The 21,326-nt window shown below is 44.0% G+C and overlaps 1 protein-coding gene and 1 pseudogene across 2 annotated transcripts; both read right to left on the reverse strand.

Moving 5' to 3' along the window:
* The window catches only part of LOC143336657 (uncharacterized), a 23,086-nt pseudogene extending 14,506 nt beyond the window's left edge, over positions 1 to 8,580 (reverse strand).
* fdft1 (farnesyl-diphosphate farnesyltransferase 1) lies at positions 8,417 to 15,440 on the reverse strand. Of its 2 annotated transcripts, XM_076755982.1 has the most exons (8): positions 15,130 to 15,440; positions 12,373 to 12,470; positions 11,520 to 11,703; positions 11,188 to 11,316; positions 10,668 to 10,859; positions 10,082 to 10,258; positions 9,779 to 9,931; positions 8,417 to 9,699 (listed from the first exon to the last, which is right to left on the reverse strand). In XM_076755982.1, the coding sequence occupies exons 1-8, from the start codon at positions 15,226 to 15,228 to the stop codon at positions 9,472 to 9,474; spliced, it is 1,260 nt and encodes a 419-aa protein (XP_076612097.1). In that variant the 5' UTR covers positions 15,229 to 15,440; the 3' UTR covers positions 8,417 to 9,471. The 2 variants fall into 2 exon arrangements, with proteins under 2 accessions (XP_076612097.1, XP_076612096.1); XM_076755981.1 differs by lacking the exon at positions 15,130 to 15,440 and having other exon boundaries at positions 12,373 to 12,960.
* Between the last annotated feature and the right edge of the window lie 5,886 nt (positions 15,441 to 21,326).

Raw genomic sequence — 21,326 nt, forward strand, 5'->3', positions numbered from 1 at the left:
AGAAAAGGCAATCACACATAAAGGAAGAGATGAAGCGGAACTAGGACAGAAAAGTGCATGTAAAAGAACAGCCCATACCTTCAAGACAAAGTCAATGTCCACCACTTTCTCCAGAACCTTCCTGTGCCTATGAGAAACAGATTTCTTTCAAAACTGAGTCCACAAACTAAATTCAGGGATGTGTGAAAGTTTGCTGACCTGGCGACAGCACGACACAGGCCCCTCGTGAGGTAAGTGTTGAAGAGCAGCCAGTTGAGCGGTTCCTCCATCGAGACGGACGACTTCAGCGCATCCCAGGGGACAGAGATGGTAAAACCCGCCACCATGCCTGACGCTGCGCCCTTATGGGCCAGATAGTTTAACAATATCATGCTGCACAGGGTGAAAGAAGAGAAGACGAAACACGGGGAAAGACGTGAGAGAGTAAATCTGAGCATGAAAAGACTTTCTGCTCATATTTTCTCAGAGAAATGAAAGCAGCCCACCAACTCACCCTCCTAACGACACACCAGCACCAAGCACGGGGGCGTCTGGGTAAAGTCCTTTGACATGTTGCACCACATGCTCGAGATCTGAGGTGCTGGCTGCGCAGTAGGTGACAGGCGTCTGAGGCGGGCAGAGGGACAGAGCAGGAGCGTCACATGCACTGACTTCCTGTTCGAGCTGCTACAGCTGGTGTTACTCTGTATTTCTCTTATTACCAACGATATCCTTTAATCTTTCTTGGAAATAGAAGCAGTGGCAGACTTCCCAAAGTGACATTGCCTTTCAGGTCTTTATTAACTTGCACACTGTGACAAAAATACATGCAACTGAATAGAATTTTCAGTTTTTCTTACTGTAAGTAGGAGATTTTTGGGACTGCTCAGTGCTGTGAGGATAGATTTGTACTCAGTAAGCCTTCCAAAGTGTTCTGTTTCTGTCCCAAATTGGTGAATGAATATAATAAGAAGATACCAAGTGGCCTTTTCTAAGCTCACACCCAGGATATCTTTTCCTTATCTGGGTACGCTAAGCTTAACGACTGCAATCACGCTAAGCGGTCACACGACGGTGGTTATAAAGTCGGTAAGTCAACCCAGGGTTTCCAAATTTATCCATGAGCGCCTTGACACAAAAGGGGCGGTGTTTGCCACATGTGACCAATCACAAACGAGGACTGGCGGCAGAGAGGAATATTCGACAAATGAAAAGCAAATATGAAGAATTTTAGTACATAATCCAGGTTAAAAGCTGCACAGCTACAGCTGCCAAACGCTGGCCAACTGTGTGATTCTGTAACTGCCCATGACGATGTAACCCAGCAAGAAGTGGAAAAAAATGCACTGACCATTGACTTGTTTTTCCTCATTTCAAAACCTTGGGGCATTAGGACAATAATCATGCTGGTTACAACACTGCTATAATCTCCCAAGCCTGCTGAAAATAGTGCTCCCTGCAGACTGATAGGCAGAGATCAATGTGCAAACTCTACAGATGTGAGGCGACTTCACACAGTGCGCTGAAATGACAGAGGGAACGGGAAACGTCAGACTCAAATGTGACATGACCAGGATCCACGCTGCTGCACTCGTATGATTCTTGCTATTCTTGGATCGTTGCCACATGTCTGAATGCACTTATTGTAAGTCGCTCCAGAAAAACTCAGAAATGTAATCACTGTACTTGCCAACAGCTCTTCCCCTGCGGCGCCTCTGTTGTTGAAGACCACGCATCTAGGAAAGAAACCATCTCGGTGAAAACAGCTACAGCTGCTGCAGGACGGTGGACAGGAGACGGGCGAGGAGCACAACTGACCTGTATCCGTGGCGGGTGGCCTGGCGGATGGCATGCAGCACGTAGGACTGCTGGCTGTTCCCTGTCAGGCCTGGGAGGATCAGCACGGTGGGGCGGGTAGAGGATTCTGGGTAAGCCGCGCTGGCCTGATTGTCCACCCAGTCCAGAGAGATCTGACCGCCATCAACCATACGGATCAGCTCACTGGAGGAACACAATATATACACAGATACAGCAGTGAGACGTCTGTGTCGACAGAACAAGGGGAACTCGTGCATGAGGTTAGCCGTACTTGCGATAAGTGACGGGGGGTCTGGACTTGAGGAGGGCACAGACCAGCGTTTGAAGCCGGCCCCCCCAGCACCACGGAGTGGGACTGAAGCACTCAGACACCACCGGACAGTGCGTGTGGAGGAAGGCACTGAAAGCCTTGCTAGAAACCAGGGCCGGCGTCTGGGAGGAAAAGAGACGTGATGAGGACAAAGAGAAGTGATGATTTCTGAAAGTACGGGGGCACCTGTGACAGGTGAGAAAGCACGCAAAACAAGACAGGTGGCTTCAGAGGAGGAGTGAGTATGAGAGGAATGGAGCTTCAAAGAGAGGGCCAGTGTGCTGCAGCAAACATTTCTGGGACAGCTGGTCTGACTAAACAAGTTACCTGAAGGCATTTTCACAGTTTTATTCATGAATTTGTCAACAATTAAAACTTGTGTAAGTTAAACAGATGGATTGAAACAGTCAATAGATTCAAAACTGACAAAAACATGTCATAATAAATGTCACAACTATGTTAAGTGACATCAAGAATTCATTTACAAATGCCCTTAAATCTCCTCATGACTGCATCATACGATGTTAAAAATATACGTTATGTTATTAATGCTTAAATAAGAGTGTTGGTAAATAAGCATTATTTTTGAGGCCTGCACATAATGTTGTATGAATGAAATTTGTTTTAAAGTGCCCTCAGCTTTCTTGAAACAAAACACATGCAAACTATCTAACATTATAACATTTTTACATATTTTCATTAAAAAAAAAAAATAAAAAAAAAATAAAAATAAAAAAAAAAGATAAAATCCTAGATTATTTGAATAGGGTAAATGAATAAAAGCGAGTAGAAAACAGGAAAAATGACATAAAACACGGAAGAAGAAGAAGAAGAAGAAGAAGAAGAAGAAGAAGAAGAAGAGAAAAGCCTGGTTTCTCATCACCATGACCGCCAGCCTGGACCGCAGGGACTGACCTGACACCGGCGGCCCCACAGGTAGCACAGAGCGGCGGTGAGGGAGCAGATGAACACGGTGTCAGGTCTGGAAACACACTCCCAGTATGTTCTCCACAGCTCCAAACATGCCAAAGACATTCTGATCTACCGAGCTACAGCAGAGAGCTAGCCTGCTAGCTGACGGTGAGTTAACCGACACACGGGACAGACACCTGACGGACGGACAACCTGCCTTCATCACCAGCAGCTAACGTTAAAGATGTTTTCAGGCCCCTCCTCTACTCCCATCAGCCCTGACGAGGAGGTGAGAGAGCCGCCGGGATCCACCACGAAGGACTGGGAGGCCGCTTCCTGCTTCTCAGATCACAGCCGAGGATCGTACGATCGAAGAGGATCGGCCAATGTCAAAGTCCGCCTCGTGTCGTGGTCCGCCTTCACCAAGGACGTACGGCGGCGTCAGACCGTCACAGACTACAAACATGGAAGATCAGGCGGATGTGCTTTTCTTCTTCTCTCATTTTCAACTGCAGGCCAGCTGGTAACAATCTTATCATGCGCCTTACCGCCACCTTCTGGTTTATGTATATATTACTGCAGTTGTCAACTCACAAAAAGTGTGCGTATATATAATCAATATATATTCAATTGGTGTTATTCTTGTTTATATATTTACTTTTAATAATTGCCATTATTCTGTGTTTATATACCTAGTTAGATTCTAAGAATTGCTGTTATTCTATGTTTATATACTTAGTTAAGTGATGGAAACATGACTGTGTGTATATTTTTTATTTTATTTATTTATTTATTTATTTTTTGCATTTTCTGCTTACACGGTCCATAAACACATTTGTGTTTTATTAAATTGTTGCAGGCTTACAGCACAGCTTGGGGCAGGGGATTATTTCCGTTTAACAATGCTGGTTAGTTTCTGGGGAAAATGCTTTAGGTTAGGGGTCCATATGGGAGGTGCTCAGCTCATTCTTGCCCTAAGGTTAATCCATCTCAACACACAATACATCCCCCTGTTCTTTGTGGCAGTCAAGATGGATGCATGGACTTCTCCAGTTTTTGCTCAGAAAAGCACAATATTTCCTTGTTTGGTTCCTTAAAATGGAAGCAGAGAAGTCTGATAATTTCTCTATTTAACATCATTTCTATTTAGCCATCTATCCATCTAAATCTATTTTGAATAACTTTTTCTTTAAATTTGCTTGTGAAGCTGCAAAAATACTGTACCATTCACTGGGAAAAACTACACCCGGAGATCAACATAATGATTTATTTAGAACAAAGCAAGCACAAAGTTCTTGTTTCACCATGTTGCGTAATTTATTCCCTGTTGATTCCATAAAATCTCTATTTTAAACATCTTTCTTGCTTGACTCTCTTTGATGACTGTTTGCAGTCAAGACTCATTCCATCTAGTTGAATGGAATTCCTGTAACCACCTCTGACTCAATACCACACTCATCATTTCCACGCTTGATCTTGAAGAAGCCTGAAATGAGAAGATACAAAACGCGACGTGTGTCCGACACTTCTTGTATCACCATATCACTCACAACACTGACAGATTATGAGACGCTGGTCTGTTCTGCACTTGAAAGAATACTAGAACAAAAAAGAGCCCCAAACCCTGGTTTGTCGCACCTTTATCTCCCCAGTCGCTGTTCCAGGAGTTTGCAGCCAGCCAGTAGGGCGTCCCATCCTCCTCCCCCCAGCCGAGGATCTTGATGGCATGACCGCCCAGCATCTCACCTGTCACATGCTGGTACACACCTACAGCACAGAAGAAACATTTGAACACATTTGCTTCCTATTTTCTAAAGAATAAATACTTAAATACATCCTATAATATACAGTTTCATAGCTGTAGTTAATGTGGCAGTAAAGTCAGATCGGCCTCACCGGTCTTGTACAGCAGAAAATCTGCATAGACAGAGAAAGCCGCCTCCACAGGCCCGTTCTTGTACAGCTCGGTCATGATCTGCTCCTGCTGGGGCGGGACGCTGTATGAGTGTCTGCCTGAAGACACAGAGAGCAACAACATCAAAGCTAGGAGCAGGACAAGGCATGACAGAGAAGTGGGGTGGAAACAGCTGATTTTAGAGGTCTGTACCATAGTGTTTGTCCTTCTGATAGGATGGCGAGTATCCATCACTGCAGCGCTCCTCACACTTAGGAGTCTCCTGTCCACCCCGACAGGGAGGACGAGTTCCATTCACGTGATGCTCACAGGGAGCGATGCTGTAGGGTCGGCAGCCTGTTGAACACACCATCGGTTTCAGTGCAGATGTTAAACAAAATGGCTGTACAAAGCCATCTCAGCTCACACTTACCAGTTTTGGAGTCATATGCTCCTCCTGTCACAAGCCCTCTCTTTGCCCAGAACTCCCAAGCAGCCGAGGGAGAACCACCAAAACAGCTGCATCCACGGGAAAATAAAGCACCATGAGAGTTCAGTGTTCGTTCAACCCATTCACCCCTCCTCCTCCATATCCAGACTTTCATGCTCTTTATACTACATCGCCTGACTTCCTCCTTCGCTGCTGTTATAATTACTATTGACACTAAATATGAGCAGTAATAACCTGCTGGCACGTTGCAGAGACACTCACCCCATGCCACATTCATCACAGCAGGACAGCAGGTCTTCAGCTGAGATCTCCACAGAGACCTTACCATCGCTGTGGATACACAGCCTGTCAGATATCGCCTCAGCTGCCCCAAAGGCCTGTGGGATATCAAGAAAGATAACACTGGTTATCTAAAGTGCACTTGTTTTATGCTTTGGTCCCCCTGAATTGAGCATCTTTTAACCACCCTGCTGGTTCTGTTACTATCCACTGAAATCTATCTTCACGTGTCCTTTTGTTGGTCTGTCTTACCCAGCAGGACCCACAGGACCCCTGGTCTCTGATCTGCTGGATTGTGGGACAGTTGGGCCACTGCCGGCGCGGGTCGAAGCTGTCTGGAAGCTTTATGCCTTCAATGTTGTGAAACCTGAACAAGAGAGGACGGTCGCTGAGCGCTGCAGATAAGATGAACCTGCTGACTGTCACCTGTTTGGGCGTGTGAGGGACTGCACACACACTCACACACATAAATCCATGGCCACACACCCTCATATGTGGTGTATAATACCAGACTGTGAAAGTAGTCTGCACTGAAAATGTTAGTTTGTGAGTATAATCAGGAAAATGTACTGAAAATGTCACATGTCAAATACATGTACAAGTACAAGTAAAAACTACAGTATTTCCTTCTGAAATGTGGTGGAGAAGAGAGTTAAGAAAAGACAAAGTAGAATTTAGTTACTTTCCACCACTATTTACACTTACACCTCTGGCAGCTTGGGTCCATTCAGTAAAGTCCCACACAGTCCCTTCACATAGCCGATATCAACCTCATGGAAGTTCTGCCCGGCCTGGAGCAAAAGTGGTAAAAATCACAGGTTAATCACAACATTCATGATCACTGTCTGGTTTCCTCAGGTGGACATACAGTACGGTGCAGAGACAGTTACCAAAAGTACAGGAAGTACCCAGAAAATACAGATGGGCTGCTTTAAAGGGGCTCACCGTCCAGGTGGTGTTGGCCTTATTAATGAGGTTGATCATCTCTGAGGAGAGCAGCGGGAGGGGAGCACGAGCCCAGGTGACAGAGACTGTCACGAGGACACAGAGAAGGGCCAGTGAACGCATCCTGCAAAACAGATGACAGCCAGACTTCAACGTCAACACCAACAACTGCATTTCAGAAATTAAATCTTATTAAAGCCATATTTTCCCAGTAAGTAAGTGATTAATAGTAGTAAAATCTGGATGAGTCAGCAAATCAAGTGACCATTGATTACTATTTATATAGTATGTTTGCTGGCACATGCAACATTAAACTCTCCTCTTATGAGCAAACAACACAAATATAAAGATGTCATGTAAAACGTGATGAAACATTCATTAAAGAAATCATAACAACACAGTCAAAGAAAACAAGTCTTCATATTTACCTGTTGCAGCTGTTTTCGGTGGATGTCTCCCTGAACAGAACACCAGTCCTCTTCTGTCCTCTCACATCTCACTGTCCTGTTCACAAGCGATGGAATCACATGTTTGGGTAATGAATGCATCCTCATTGCACGCGTCATGTGATTGACAAAACCTTGCAGAGGTCGACAGGTGATTTTAAAGTTATGGCGTGCAATAAAGAGAACGTATGCAACCAACCATCGTTATTAATCTCATGAAAATCTTTCTTCTGCATTATTTTGCTTTGTAATGAAGATTTCCTCATTTACACACATACAGAGAAAGATAACTAAAACAAAACAAAGCACAGCACAGTGTCTGAACCTTGAACCTGTGCTTTAAAATCTAATATAATTTTATAATCTATAAAATCAAGTTTAACCCCACTATAACCAAATAAACCAATCACATGAAGAGGAGATAAAGCCTTTAAGTAACTTTCAAGGAATAAAGAGGAAAATGTGCTCTTTCCAGCCTCTCAGATGTGACATTTATGCTTTTATTTGTATTATATCATAGTAAAGTGAATATGATTGGCTTTAGAACTGTTGGCTTTGGGATTTTTTTTCCTAACGTGTCATTGACCCCGGAATCAATCAACTAATCAAGAAAATAACCAAAAGATCAAGAATCAGTAATGTGAATGAGACAGCCGCAGCTCTTGTTCACAGGTTTCTATTTACCACAGAGCTTAGTTTTATGGAAAAATTAAAGATGTTCAGGACAAAAACACTGAGAGTCTGCAGCCACAGCTCAAATATACTGACTGGAGTTTTTAAATTACAAACCATCAGACTTATTTCTGAATTTCAAGATTTTAATGTCCTCTTCACACAACTACTGGTTGTCATTGATCACGCTAAAGAAAAGGGGAACAAAGCAACTAAACAGATGATGAACAGACCCGCAGCTTCATATGCTGCCGGAATTTTAATGTGTTTTAAGAAACACGCACATAAACGCACAGTCAACATAATAATAATGACACACACACGTCTGAGCAGGCAGAAATCTATACACGTGCAAGGAGAGATACGGAGTTCAGTATAAAGGTTTCCACCCTCTTCTCCACCAAGAGGGAGCAGTTAGGGGTTAGGTGCATTGTTCAAGAGCACGTCAGCAGTGCCCCAGATGTCAACTGGCAGCTCTTCCTCTCCCGTCCTCTCTGGACTTAAACCGGCCACCCTGCAATCCCCAAACCAAGTGCCTGAATGGACTGAGCTACTGCACCCGCCTGCGTAGCTGCACCAATAATGCAAGAGAGTATAATGTCTCCATGTGCTTTGGTTTTACATGCTGAATTGTGCACTTGTGAAACGTTTGTATTCTCCTCCAGCATACAGCCACAAGGAGGTGATTCTAAAACACGACTTCTGCTTCATGCATCATCACCATTCTGACTGTTCAGACTCTTCTTTATTTGTTCAAATATGTACATATCAAGATTTCACATTACATAGCAATGCTTGTAGCTCTCCTTTGGTTCTGTACAAGGTTACTCTGTGCTAGCCTCTCTACTCACCAAAGCTGCATTAAGGACACTTTAGCTAGCAGTCTCAATATGCATTTCTTTCAGATATCAAATGTAGCAGAAATCACATCTGTTCTCCCTCAGTGTTTAAAACAGTGCATGTCAAAACTACCCTGAAATTGCAATGTTCTTTGTTTCTACTCTCCGTCCTTTGAAAGAGGAGAAAAAGCAGAGAGAACACAGACATAAAAGTGTTCTCGACTGTGAGAAGTTGCTGTCATCTATGCAAACATATAGTTCATCTACTGTAAAATCCACTGGTGTGAAAATTCATTTGAGTGTAGCAACAAAAAAAAATTGGAATATTGAACTAGCTTTTATCTGAAATGAAAAACATGACTAAGATTTGACACAAAATTAAACCAAAACGTAATGAAGTTTGGTGACAGCGTCCCCCACAATCCTCAAATGGGCCTGTACGGTGCATTTTCACCTTTTCAGCACACGTAAAAGAGAAAATTAAACTATTAATTTCAGTCTTGAAATCATCAAACATGCTGAATAATCGTAGTCAATTCAAAGGGTCACAATGATTAAAACGAATGACACAAAAAAAAAAAACAACACGATCACCATAGACATCAAACAACAAGACGCCCTGAATGGTTTCAATGTGCCATTTATGCTGGTGAATATAACCACACAACACTGTGTGTAAATAATTTATCCAGATGCAGGATGGACAACTAGGAATCACTATCAAACAACCTCCTGACACCAGCCTGCTACAAGAGCTCACTCCAAAGACTAAATATGTCCATGGTCTTGTAACAGCCATAATACAGAGGGCAAAGTGGGGAGAGGTGCTTCAGATTCCTCCAGTCAGACGAGAAGCAGACTTCCAGAGTGAGTCCAAAGGGGCTTTGTGAGTCTCTGGGCCCCAGGAGGGGTGAGGGTAAATGGGTTCACTGTCCCTGCATGTCGCCGGTGCCCTGTGCCTGTGCTGCAGTGGTGCTGAGGTACTGCCAGCTGAGGGCGGCCAGCAGCATGGCAGCAGACAGGTACATGGGCGACAGGTGGTGGGTCCTGGAGGGGAGGCTGGACTGTGACAGGGCGGACTTCTCTCGGATCAGAGCCAGGATGTGCAGCGTCTTGTCTCGTGACGGGTCAGTGAGGGAAACCTTCTGTAAAATCTGCGCAGAGGGAGACTGTTTGTATTAAAGTGCACCGACACGGTGGAAAATAAGAGAGCAAACACACAAACACACCGACCTCCTGGCTGTACTGGGCGATGATGGTCTGCACGGCTCTCATGTTGGTGGCTTCCATCATGAGCGTGACAGCCTGTCCCTTTCTGATCTTCACTACTCCCTGGAACACCATGGGGTTGTTGTAGCATGTTGATAGTGTAGCTATTGCCATCACCTGCTCAAATGCAGTCACATGGAAGAAAGTGATGAAATTAAATAAAGGCCTGTCAGTCCTATCTGAGCATTCAACTAAAATATCATGTCATGCAAATCAGTTTCAATCACTACATCGCTGGCCTGCAGTAAGAAGAGAATCAGGCCACACCTGTGGAATAGCACAGAAATTGAAGACGCTCTGGTTGCGCAGGCGAGACAGGTACGCGATGACATCCGGGACATGTCGCAGAGCATCAGTGACCAGCAGGTTGAGACAGGAGAGCGCCGCCTCCAGCTTCTCCGGCTGGGCCAAGTCCTCCAGACGGCCTGCAAACTGGCTCCAAGCCTGCACAGGGACACCAAGGACACGAGAGATTAACACATCACATGAGGCACATAGTTGTTTTTCAATATTCAGCAATATGATGTTGAAAGGAAGTCGTGTCGTTTTGCTTTTTCTCTCCTTAACTGTCGTCTCTCTCATCAATAACAACAAAACTGTAATTGTAAAAGATGCATCACAGTTTTAAAAATATTACTTTTCCTAAGAGACAGAATCAACGTTTGACCGACATGTGGCACAACTCTCCTGCTGCATAAAATCAGTGTGCATAATCGACACATTCAGCAGATAAAATGTGAGTAAATATTTAAGTTTGAGTGGGTTCAACAGTGAAAAGCATTCAGGAGCATTTTCTTTCACTGTCTCACACACACACACAGCTAAAACAAACCAGCCCACACCACGCTCTCACCTCTTGTGGCCAGAAGACACGTCCCTCCTGCGTGTCCTCCAGATAGTCTCGGATGATGTTAGTCTTCTGGAGGAACAGGCCCATGGAGTTGGCCAGCTCGGTGTCCCGCCCCACCTCGGGGTCCTCCAGCTTGGACGCAGAGAACAGCTGAGAGAGGCCGATGCCGACCAGCCCGGCAACGTAGTGGCAATACTGCACAGAGGAAAAAACAAGAACGACACAGGCTTTTAATTTGATTTAGAGGAAGTTTTACACAGTGTAGTGTGCGGTAGGAGTCTTTCACAATAATATCTCTATAGTTTTAATATAATTTAAGACAAAATCACATTAATGGCCATATTCTTGTTGACATAATGATCACTACCAGCTCCAAGGTGGAGGAGAAACACTGCCAGACGTCCGTTTGTCTTTTTACAATTTAACACATTTGCTTCTTACTGCCAGTTAAACACGTCATACTCCTCATTTGTCTAGTATCTCTGTTATTCTAATGTAATGGAAACACAAGGCTGTGATTTACCAGGTCCCACTCCTTCATGGATCCCACTTTCTTTTCCAGGAATTCAGCCATTCCCACTCCCATACGGTGGCAGATGTCTGAGATGACGTCTCGGTACTCCTGAGCGAGGTTTCTGAATTCCAGCGATATCTGGTCGGTACACATTAGGATTGTAGTTAATGATTTATATCAGCTTTCAATCTGAGTGACAAAGATTTCATTTTGGACAGTAGAAATGTTACAGCTGTGCATTTTCTCTGCACATCTGTCATTTAAAAAGAACTACATCAGTAAGGGGGGCCTAAAGCAGCAGCCTACCGCCCCTCTATGCACCACCATGCAGTGCTACTGACCGTGGGGAAGTCCTCCAGAACCTGTCGGTCTTTCTCCTGGCTCTCAGTGAAGCACCACCCGTCCTGGTAAAGGTAGGTGTGGAAGTCGTTCAGCATGGGCACCTTCTTGTCCAGAGGGATACTCATGTCGTCCTCCACCGTGTCCAGCGCTCGAAGCACCAGGTAGAAAATACAGACTGCGTGTCTGCATCATGAAGACAGGAGGGAGGACATGAGATGGACCGACTGTCATTATTGACGCTGAGTGAGAAAGAATCTATTGATTTATCAATAATGAGTAAGCTGCAAACATAAGTGACTATGAATGTTTTACTGTGTAATGAACTTCGTCACACTGTATCCATGCACCTACACAGATGGTCACTTTACTTTGTAATGGACAGAAATAAAGAAATATTTTTCCTCCAGTATTAAAGTGGAGGGTCAATGCTGAATTTTTATCTTTGTCCTCCAGAAGTTACTCCCTAAAAACGCTTTACCTAACATGCATTTTGGCCTACTGAGGCTGCACCCCTGGTTGAACTGATAAGCTATTGATTAGCTATCCTGATGCAACATGCTGTCTGAAGTAAAGGACATGTTGGGTGACTGACACAAACATTACTCAGAGTCCCCAGGATGTACCTGCATTTCAGCTGTGTAGAGTTTTCTGGAGTCATGAGACAAAGCAAAGACCACAACGGATCCAATGCAAAGTCTGAACTACAGGTAGTAATGTATCTTTTGTTTTGCACATTTCACACGTAAACTAGTGAGGGAAAAGGGAAGTAGCCCAGCCACCGCCCCTGGTTCTGCCCTTCAGGACAGAAAACATGCCCGCAGACACACCCCTGCATGCGGAGCCCTTCCTCACCTCAGCTCCCCGTCCAGCGCCTGGATCACCGCTGCGAAGCTCCGGCTGGTTTGATTCAGGTACAGGTAGCAGGTCCGCAGACTCTCGCTCATGGACTCCTGGCAGGAGATACAGAGGAAGGCCGTGTGTTGATAAAAACCTGCGGGTCTGATTGCGCTGGAGGGTCGGGCGGCCTCCTGCAGGCCCCGCTCCCCCAGCCTCCAGCCCAGAAGGAGGGACCGAGGAGCGGACCCGCAGCCGCGCGGCGCCACCGAGAGAGAGCGCTTGAACACGGACAGAGAGACCGGACACTTGCAGCAAGCTCCGGCCATACGAATAACCTAATAGCACGGTCGACCCTGCAGCTATGATCCGACCCATGTGGACGCCACGGCTGGTGCAGGAGCCTGAAACACGCAGTCCATGTAGAGGTCGAGCGAGGTGAAAACTTCTCGGCGAGCTAAAACAAGCGCTGCACCGATCTGCAACCAGCGGAGCCTCACCGCGCACACGCGCTGCGTCCGCGCACACCGTTTGTAGATCTGATGTTGTGATTCCACAGCTCCGCCCACCTCCACCCAAAACAACACCAGCTGCTCCACGCAGTGTTTCTTCATCTGCTAGAAGCGAGGAAGTGAGCAGCGCTGCTAAGAACAATGTACACATTACTGTGTTAGAGTTAGATACTGCAGTGTTTTCAATGGGAAACACATGAGAGTGAATTAGAGCTGCGTGCTGATGATCTGCACACACGCTCACAGCTTCATGAGCGTGTTTCACGGTCATGACTGGGGGACTTGGGTATGTTTTGGTTTCCAGTCCAGTCGACAAATTTCAGTCGTGGTTGATTTGGCGACGCCTGCAGTTAATGTTGGCAACAGCAAATGCGGTTTGATGCTGCAGGTCACAGAATACTGGAGCAGCAACACCAACCGTTGACGTTTATGGTCGTTTTTATGCTGCAGACAGCAGGACGCAGGGAGTCTGTTACCTCACTGACAGTCTAACAGCTCAGCTGTGGCTGCTCCTACACGCAGTATTTCAAACCACTGACTGACCAGTGTCTTGTTTTGCAGATGCATGTTTGAACAGTAGCAGTGTTTATCTCACTGACAAACACAACGCCATTCCTGTAAGTACTTCATAATAAAAGTCAACTCATGTTGCGCCAGGTAAAATGCTTTTAATGTGAAGCTGCAACAGTAGGAAATGCGCAGTTTGCATTAGCAGTAACTTAATATAGCATTTACTGCACATACTGCAAAGATAGAATAAATACTGCAATACTTGTGGCATACTGTCTTAAGAGATATAATGACAGAGCGCTGATGTATTTATGATCTTGGAGGAGAACATGCAAATTAATATGAAGTCAGTGTAATCTGTTGGTGTAATTATTACAATTAAATGTTCACAATGAAGAGTTATAACCTATGCAGTAAATGATAAAATATACAAGAGAATAAATGAATAGACAGGATCATTTTAACCTGATAGCTGCATGTTAGACTGCCGGGAGACACAGTCAGATGTATGTGGGACACAGGTTGTAGAGGAAATGGTGATGTCACCTAATATGGAGTGGCTTTTCACTTGCTGTGTAAATATGGTTTTCAGTTCAGTATGTTTCCATTTAACAATGTGCAGCATGATAAGAGAAGTGCTTGTGCAGCCATCTGTGTGTAATGGAGGGAGGAGAAGGTGATTTCTCTGCCTGCAAAGAAAAACTGTATGTTCGGATAAGACAGGCCACTTCATGCGTGCCAAGTCTGTAGCACCTAAACCTGATGAAGTCGCTTTCAGGGCCTCATTCCTCCTTATGAGGGTAAGGAGGTTTGAAGAAAACCTTGCAAAGACCAGGGGTGCTGTGGAACTGGATGCTTTTCTCACCAGTTGCTAAGATTGTTGCCACAACAAGGTGTTACAGTAAAATCTGTCACCTGTCAGATCCCCTGACACTGCATGGGTGACAGGGGAAAATATGGATGCTTTGCCCAGATATTAATAAAATTCACAGGTAAGGTGACAACATCTATCTAAGTAATAAGCCAATTGAAGTATAAGTGACTCTGGCAGAATCCTTTGCATTGGCCTGACTGTCAAAATGCAGTGCCAGTTTGTTTTGTCTGTCAGTCTGAGACTTATTTACAGATTTTATTGTAATAAATGGGAAGTTGAAATATGACTAGAATCACTTGACAGAATCACTGCCACAGCATATGGATGTGACAGTAGCCCAGTTGTGTCTGGGCCCTTTAATAAAGCTGCCAACCTAAGGCCCAGTAAAGACTCAGACCATGTTGGAGTCTATGCAGGCTCTCTATCTCTCTGGGTCACATTGGTGTTAAAAAAGTGGGATTAGCTGTCAAACATGCGCACAGCATCTCCTCCCGCTGCTGAACCCTCCAAGCTCATTATGTAACGCAAATCCCGAGTCAATGGTCAGATCTGCCCGAGCGCATCTGAGCCAACACAGGAGAGAAAAGCACAGATCTAATTAGTCCAACTAGCTGCCTCTTGTTTCCATCGGCTCATGACGGAGCAACACTGAGCACCATGTAGGACAGTCCATTACGATGCTGGCTGTGTGCTCTGTGCAGACCTGCTCGCTAACAGGCCTGTGTGGTTTTCCGTGCCGATGCTGTGAAAAGGGGAACACTATGTGCTTGCAACCGTGCATCCAACCAGCCTTCATGTGGCCGCTGTCTTCACATTCACATGACATATTTATTCTCGGTATTCTGTAGGATGTAGTTTCAAAAAAGCGGGTTTACTCACATAATCCAACTTTGGCATGACGGCACTGCAGCCGCCCATTTTAAACTTAAACAGGTTGAATATCTCCTCCGGGTGGCCCAGTGACTTCAGGATGTCCATGTTGCTTCAGGGATCCAGCTGTTACTCTCACAAACTGATGCGTGAACACGGAGAGATGCTCCCCATCAAAGCGTTGCGTCGCTGAGATACACCGGCAGCAGCGCGGAGAGAACGCGGCTTCTGTTACGAGCGTCGTCAGATCGACTGACGCGTCTGATTGGCTGGCGAGTCATGGGCATAGCGCGCAGCTTCCAATGAGCAACCAGAGCGTCTGGTGTGATGCCCCGCCTCAGCGGACAGCCAGTGCAGCGCGTCTTCTGATTGGTCATTTATCTATCCATAGGGTGAACCATACCTGTTTAATTAAACTTATATAATCCCGTGGAGACACCTGTTGGATGTGACCAGCAGACCGTGTTCACACCAAGACGCGGTCGGACACCGTGTGTGCTGCACATTATCTGGAAAAGTATGAAAATGAATGAATATTTCCAGAGTTTATCTGTTTTGGAATATTTCGTCCTTATTATGACCATATCCAATGTTAGCATTCTGGTATATTTTAGCCTTTTATGTTTGTTTTGTTTTTTTTTCTCACTGAAACTGCGTGTGTTTTTTTGTTTTTTGTTTTTTAAAAAGCTATATAAATAAAGAGTATCATTATCATTATTATTATTATTCTAAACATTTTTGTAGAACATATGTATAGTACAGATGAGTACAAAACATGAATTTTATCTGTTATGACCATCCATAGGAACACTGATTGAATTGCTTGTTGAAAAGATCATTTATAAGGAGTTCAGATTAGGTGTCTTAGCTCATGCACAGCTCTACCTGAGGAGTAAAGCCTGCTGAGTGTGAGTAAAGCTGAGCTGATTCTTTGCCAGTTAACCTGTTTGTGGAATGTTCCAAACAGGTGTTTTTGGAGCATTCCACAACTTCCCCCATCTTTTGTGGCTCCTGCCCCAAATTGTTTGAAACCTGTTGCTGGCATCAAATTCAGAATAAGCAGATATTTACAAAAATCAATGAAGCTGATGAGGGAAAATATCAGATAAAATGTCAGTGTGCTGTATTGAAATTTGTAATTGAACTAGTGGCTCTATATGCTCACCTAAAAATACAAAGAGATCCCTAAGTTTTTGGTGAAGAGGACTTCACAAAGGATAACATTTAAAGTGGCTGAGATGTTAGAGACCCTGCTCACATTCAGTCAGCCGCTGCAGGTTATGCACCTTGTTGGTTGAACAACAACAAGACAAATTAGCTAAGACCATTATGTTGATGGTTGTGGAGTTAATGAGGATCCGCTGAGCTCACTAACAAATCCAATAACAGTGGAGATCACGGGTTGCACTACTCTGAAGCACTGAAGATGCTGCGCGATTCATTACAGGAGAGAACGTAAAAGAATCAACCACATGACATCATAACAAAGTCTATTTAATCGTCCATCAGTTTGGCCTTCGGTGTTAAACAGACCTTCTGTAGAGCTGCTGTTCTAAGCTGCTGTGAAAAAGGCTCCATTCCATTCAGGTGGGGCAGTTCAGAGCCCTGGGATTGTGCCTTACTGCCAGGTGGCATGGCCTGCTGGACCACTTGAACTGAACAGAGCCATCGTCAGTGTAATTTGTTGCACCTGTGCTATTACGACTCAAACGTCTGCTGTGAAAAAAAAAAACCTGTTATCAACACACTGCAACCACAAGCATCCACAAAGAGTGTGTCATCAGCGTGAGAAATGTACTGTACAGTGATGAAAGAGGTCTTTTCTGTTAACATCAGTATGCTAACATGCTCACAATGACAGCGCTTACATGGTGATTTATAGCAAGTATAATGTTGACCGTGTACAGCATTTTAGTTGATTCAACACAAAGTGCAGCTGAGGCTGACGGCAATGTCGATAGTTTTGCAGGTATTTGGTCATGAACCCAAACTTTTGACCTGATGATGCTGGATGTCAAGTCAGAGGACTCGACTCTCTGTAGCAAACTGTATGGCAACCCATCTAATAGTTGTTGAGACATTTCACTCAAAACCACAAATGTTAACCTCATAGTAGCGCTAGAGAACAAGTCAGGGGATCACCAGAAAGGATTCATCCACTGAAAAACAATGACTATCATGACAAAATTTCACATCGACACATTTTATAGTTATTGAGATATTTCAGTCTCAGGTTTAGTTAGCTTTAGTCACTTTACATATAATTGTTTCTGCATACAAAACATATGAAGCACTTATAAAATATCATGTTTTGTTATAAGTTAAACTACCCAACCGTATACACAAGTACAGCGGAAATGATTGGTCAATTCATTGATTGGTCGATTGACAGAAAATTAATTGGTAGCTATTTTTGAGAATTCTTTCAGTGGTTCTAGCATCACAAATATGACAATTTGCTCCTTTTTGTATAGATTATTTTAGTGATTTTTGATAATTCTGATGTCTGGACAATTGGTTGGTCAAAAACATTGATAAGGCGTCAATAATCAATGGATTAACCAGGAACTCGTTTGAGAAGTTCTACTTGAGTTACAGATCTGAATACTTCCTGCTCCACTGTTACTCCTTCAGTAAGCAGACACAGAGTAACACCCAGATCCTGTCTAACGTGTTACTCTGCATTGGCTCTGTTTTGTAGCAACAGTCTCCTTACATGCGTTCACTTGCTGTTGTGTTTGTTTACCTCAATCAGCTGCATTTCTCAGAAACCACAAGAAAACACAAAGGTGACTCCCACAACGTTTGCTGTGTGTCTTTTTTTTTAGGGAAATGTTGGACAGACAGAAAAGAAAAGTTCAGTTTTGCTCAAACAGCCTCATAAACGCGTCTGATGTGATACATAAACTGTTGTATTTTGGCTCCTGTGTGATTATTGCACTCATATTTCATTCATCAGAGTGATCGCAGAGGCCTGTGCTAAAATAAAACCAAACTGAAACCTTCTGAACACAAAGGGTGAAGTGTGTTTATGAAAGCAATAACTTTATAAATAAAGTTTCAAATTCCCATTCAGACGAACACATTAACAAATGAGCTATTGGATGAAGTGCATCAAAAATGTAGTTTACACACACACGCTGTCATTGGGATCATAGAAGCCTCGTGAAGACCGGACTAATTATGTGATTAGAGTTTAATGGGTTTCGCTAAGGGGCACAAAGCCAACCTCCTGCACAGTGTGTGTATCACTTTTTGAATGACTTCAGCTCATAAAGTCAAACATGAGCGTTTTATACGTTTTCATTCATCATCTACTCTTTTTAATTAAACGGTCACATGTTGCACTTCAAAGGAAAACTTGGCTGTGATCGATGTCTGCTGCATACTTCTGGGAATTGCTAAACTGAAAAAAAAGGATGTCATGAGACAGTTAATGACACACACACACACACACACACACACACACACACACACACACACACATTGTGCAGCTTGGTTGCTCGAGGCAATGCTGAAACTCAGCGGAATAAGTTAGGTAATATCTACATGGCCGTGAGCAGTACCAAGAGGAGGAGCTCAGTCGACCGCCACAAACAGCACTTGTCTGGGCTTAAACGTTGAGAGTGTAACCGTTCTGCTGTCGTGGAGCAGTCTCTCTTGTGATCAGCTGAGCTTTTCCACATGACTGACCCTACCTGAGAAAAGACACATATTAATTGAATGTTTCCTGAACTGCAGGGCTGTGGAGTCTTGATGGAGCTTCCCACGTGAGTACACTCGCTTCTTAACAGACAAAAACCTGAAAGAGAAGTGAAGAAAAGTTTCCTTGTGTCCTAAAAGGTGTCTGACTTTGACATTTTTCCACCTCAAACAGCTCAAGGCTTTACACAGGCCCTTGAAGTCAGCAAAACCACCAAAATGTCATCCAATTTGCTCCATTTTTACCTGCTGCTCCTCTGATCCTGCATGTTAATCGGCCTGTTTTTATTCAGGTTCAGCCGTAAGCGCCCGCTGCTGAATGGATACGAAGAGGAGCCTCCGCTGTGCTCAAAGAAATGTTTGGTGAGACTGAAATCCCTGCTGGACACATTTCAGACTGACAGGCTGAAGTAAGTGCTGACTGAAGAACAGTTTCAGTATCTGTTTATAAAGGCTGTGAACCTGGAGTCGTAAATAATGTGTCGCAGCAAGAAAACTGCTGGTTGATTAAAGTGCCTGGGTTGTTTTAGGTCAGAGGGTATTTCAGGTATCACAGGTAAAACAGTTGCTGTTGGCATTAGTCATGTCACAACAATCTCAGGGTGTCACTATTACAGTCATATTAAACGCTTTATATGATATACGTATATTCCCATATTATCATAACTCTCAATGCATACTCTTTACCTTATCGTACCTTTTTTTACTTTTTGCAGTTAATTATGCTAAGCTAAGCTAACAGGCTGCTAGCTGCAGATTCATAATTAGCGGGCAGACGTGAGAGTGGTATTGATCTTATCTAACTCTCTGCAAGAAGCAAACTATTGTCAAACTATTGTCAAGCTGCGTCTCAGGGGCGTAACCTCGACCTGAAGCCTCTGTTTCGGCTTCAAGCCTGTTTTTTTAACATTATGCTAAGTGGATGGCCAATAAACAGGCACTTAAATACATTATGCAACCTAGGCAGAGCAGATTGAAGTTTGCTGTGCTATGTTCCAAAATGCAAATGCTAGTTTTTTGTCAGTGTTTGCAATGTGTCGTGTTCATAACTTCTGAAACGCACCCTTGAGACACCTCTGTAAGCACGGTGTTTTTGTGTGTCTTACAATGAGATACCTTTGTGTTACAGGACCAGCTGTGGTCACTCCTGTGCACCTGAAGCCTGTGTGAACAGAAGAGGCACCAAACACCTGACTGACACTGAGAGCTTATTGGAGCAGATATCATCCTGGGCTTCCACACAACACTCTGTGATCAGAGTCTTGGAGCATCTCAAGCTCAGACAAAACAACGATGACATTTTCCTCAATGCCTCGGTCAATGAGAAATTCTTACAGTTTCACCGTGACATAACTGACGAATGTGGTGCAGAAGATAAGCAGCATTCGTGGGCCGTCATTGAGAAGCAGGAGGAGATCGTCATGTATGGGCCTTATTATCCTAATTACAACAATGGAGAGCACAGCGAGGACATCATTATCAAACAAACCCAGGAACTTCTGGACTCAGAGGCTGTCTCATCAGACTGGAAGGTGTATGTTTTCACCATGAACAGCCCATGTTTGGCTAGAAACACTGATCCATGCATGCTGAACCTGGTTCAGAGAGCTCAGGAGTGGTGGAGTGCGTATGGAGTGAAGACTCATATCGGTTATGTGAAATGCTGGGGCTTCAAAGGAACTAAAGAAAATCTGTTCAGGGACGTTAAGTACAGCCAAGTGGACTATATACATCAGACTGAGGACCACGAGGGCTACATTAAAGCAGCTGAAAAGAGCACTGATATCAGTCCTTTATGTGAAAACCTGTTTTCTGCCATCAAACACCTCCTGAGATCTGTGAGTTTCCCCTCGATCGTACAGGCTCAAGACTGGAAGAGTTACTTCAAAGGTATGCATAGTATTTTACCAGAAGACAAGACAAAAATCTTCACACAGGATGTGAACACCATGATTGAAGCAGCACAAGCTCTGCTTTCAGAAAAAAGTGCAAGTTTTGAGGAATGTTTAGAAAAAGGACAAGCGTTTGCACTCAATTATGCTTTTAGTTCACACGAATCTGACGCCGTCCAGGATCAAATAAGACTCACATTTCAACAGTGCTGGAAGGAGATGGTCCAGGACAAATATGCAGAGTTCATCAGGGAGAAGCTGACTGAAGACTTCAATCAATGCACCGTCCAGCTTTTCATCAAAGACGTTGGAAAGTTCACAAAACAATACTTACAAATTGGAAGGATACAGTTTTCGGAAAAAGATTCAAACACTCCTCAAGGTGTCCGATAACTGAACTCTTTGCCAAGATGATGAGAAAGATAAGACTAAATGTGTCACAAATGCATGTTTAGTATGCATTCGGAACAGAATGAATGACAGCAAACCTTTACATCATACATACCATTTGCATTATGTCAAAATGCTTTGTCTTTATTAGTTTCCTCAGTCGAGCTACAGTTGCACACAGAGGAAAGGGCATCAGGTAGTGTTAGTGCACACTGAGAAATG

Source organism: Chaetodon auriga, chromosome 18 (assembly GCF_051107435.1).
Source record: "Chaetodon auriga isolate fChaAug3 chromosome 18, fChaAug3.hap1, whole genome shotgun sequence".
NCBI classification, from domain to species: domain Eukaryota; kingdom Metazoa; phylum Chordata; class Actinopteri; order Chaetodontiformes; family Chaetodontidae; genus Chaetodon; species Chaetodon auriga.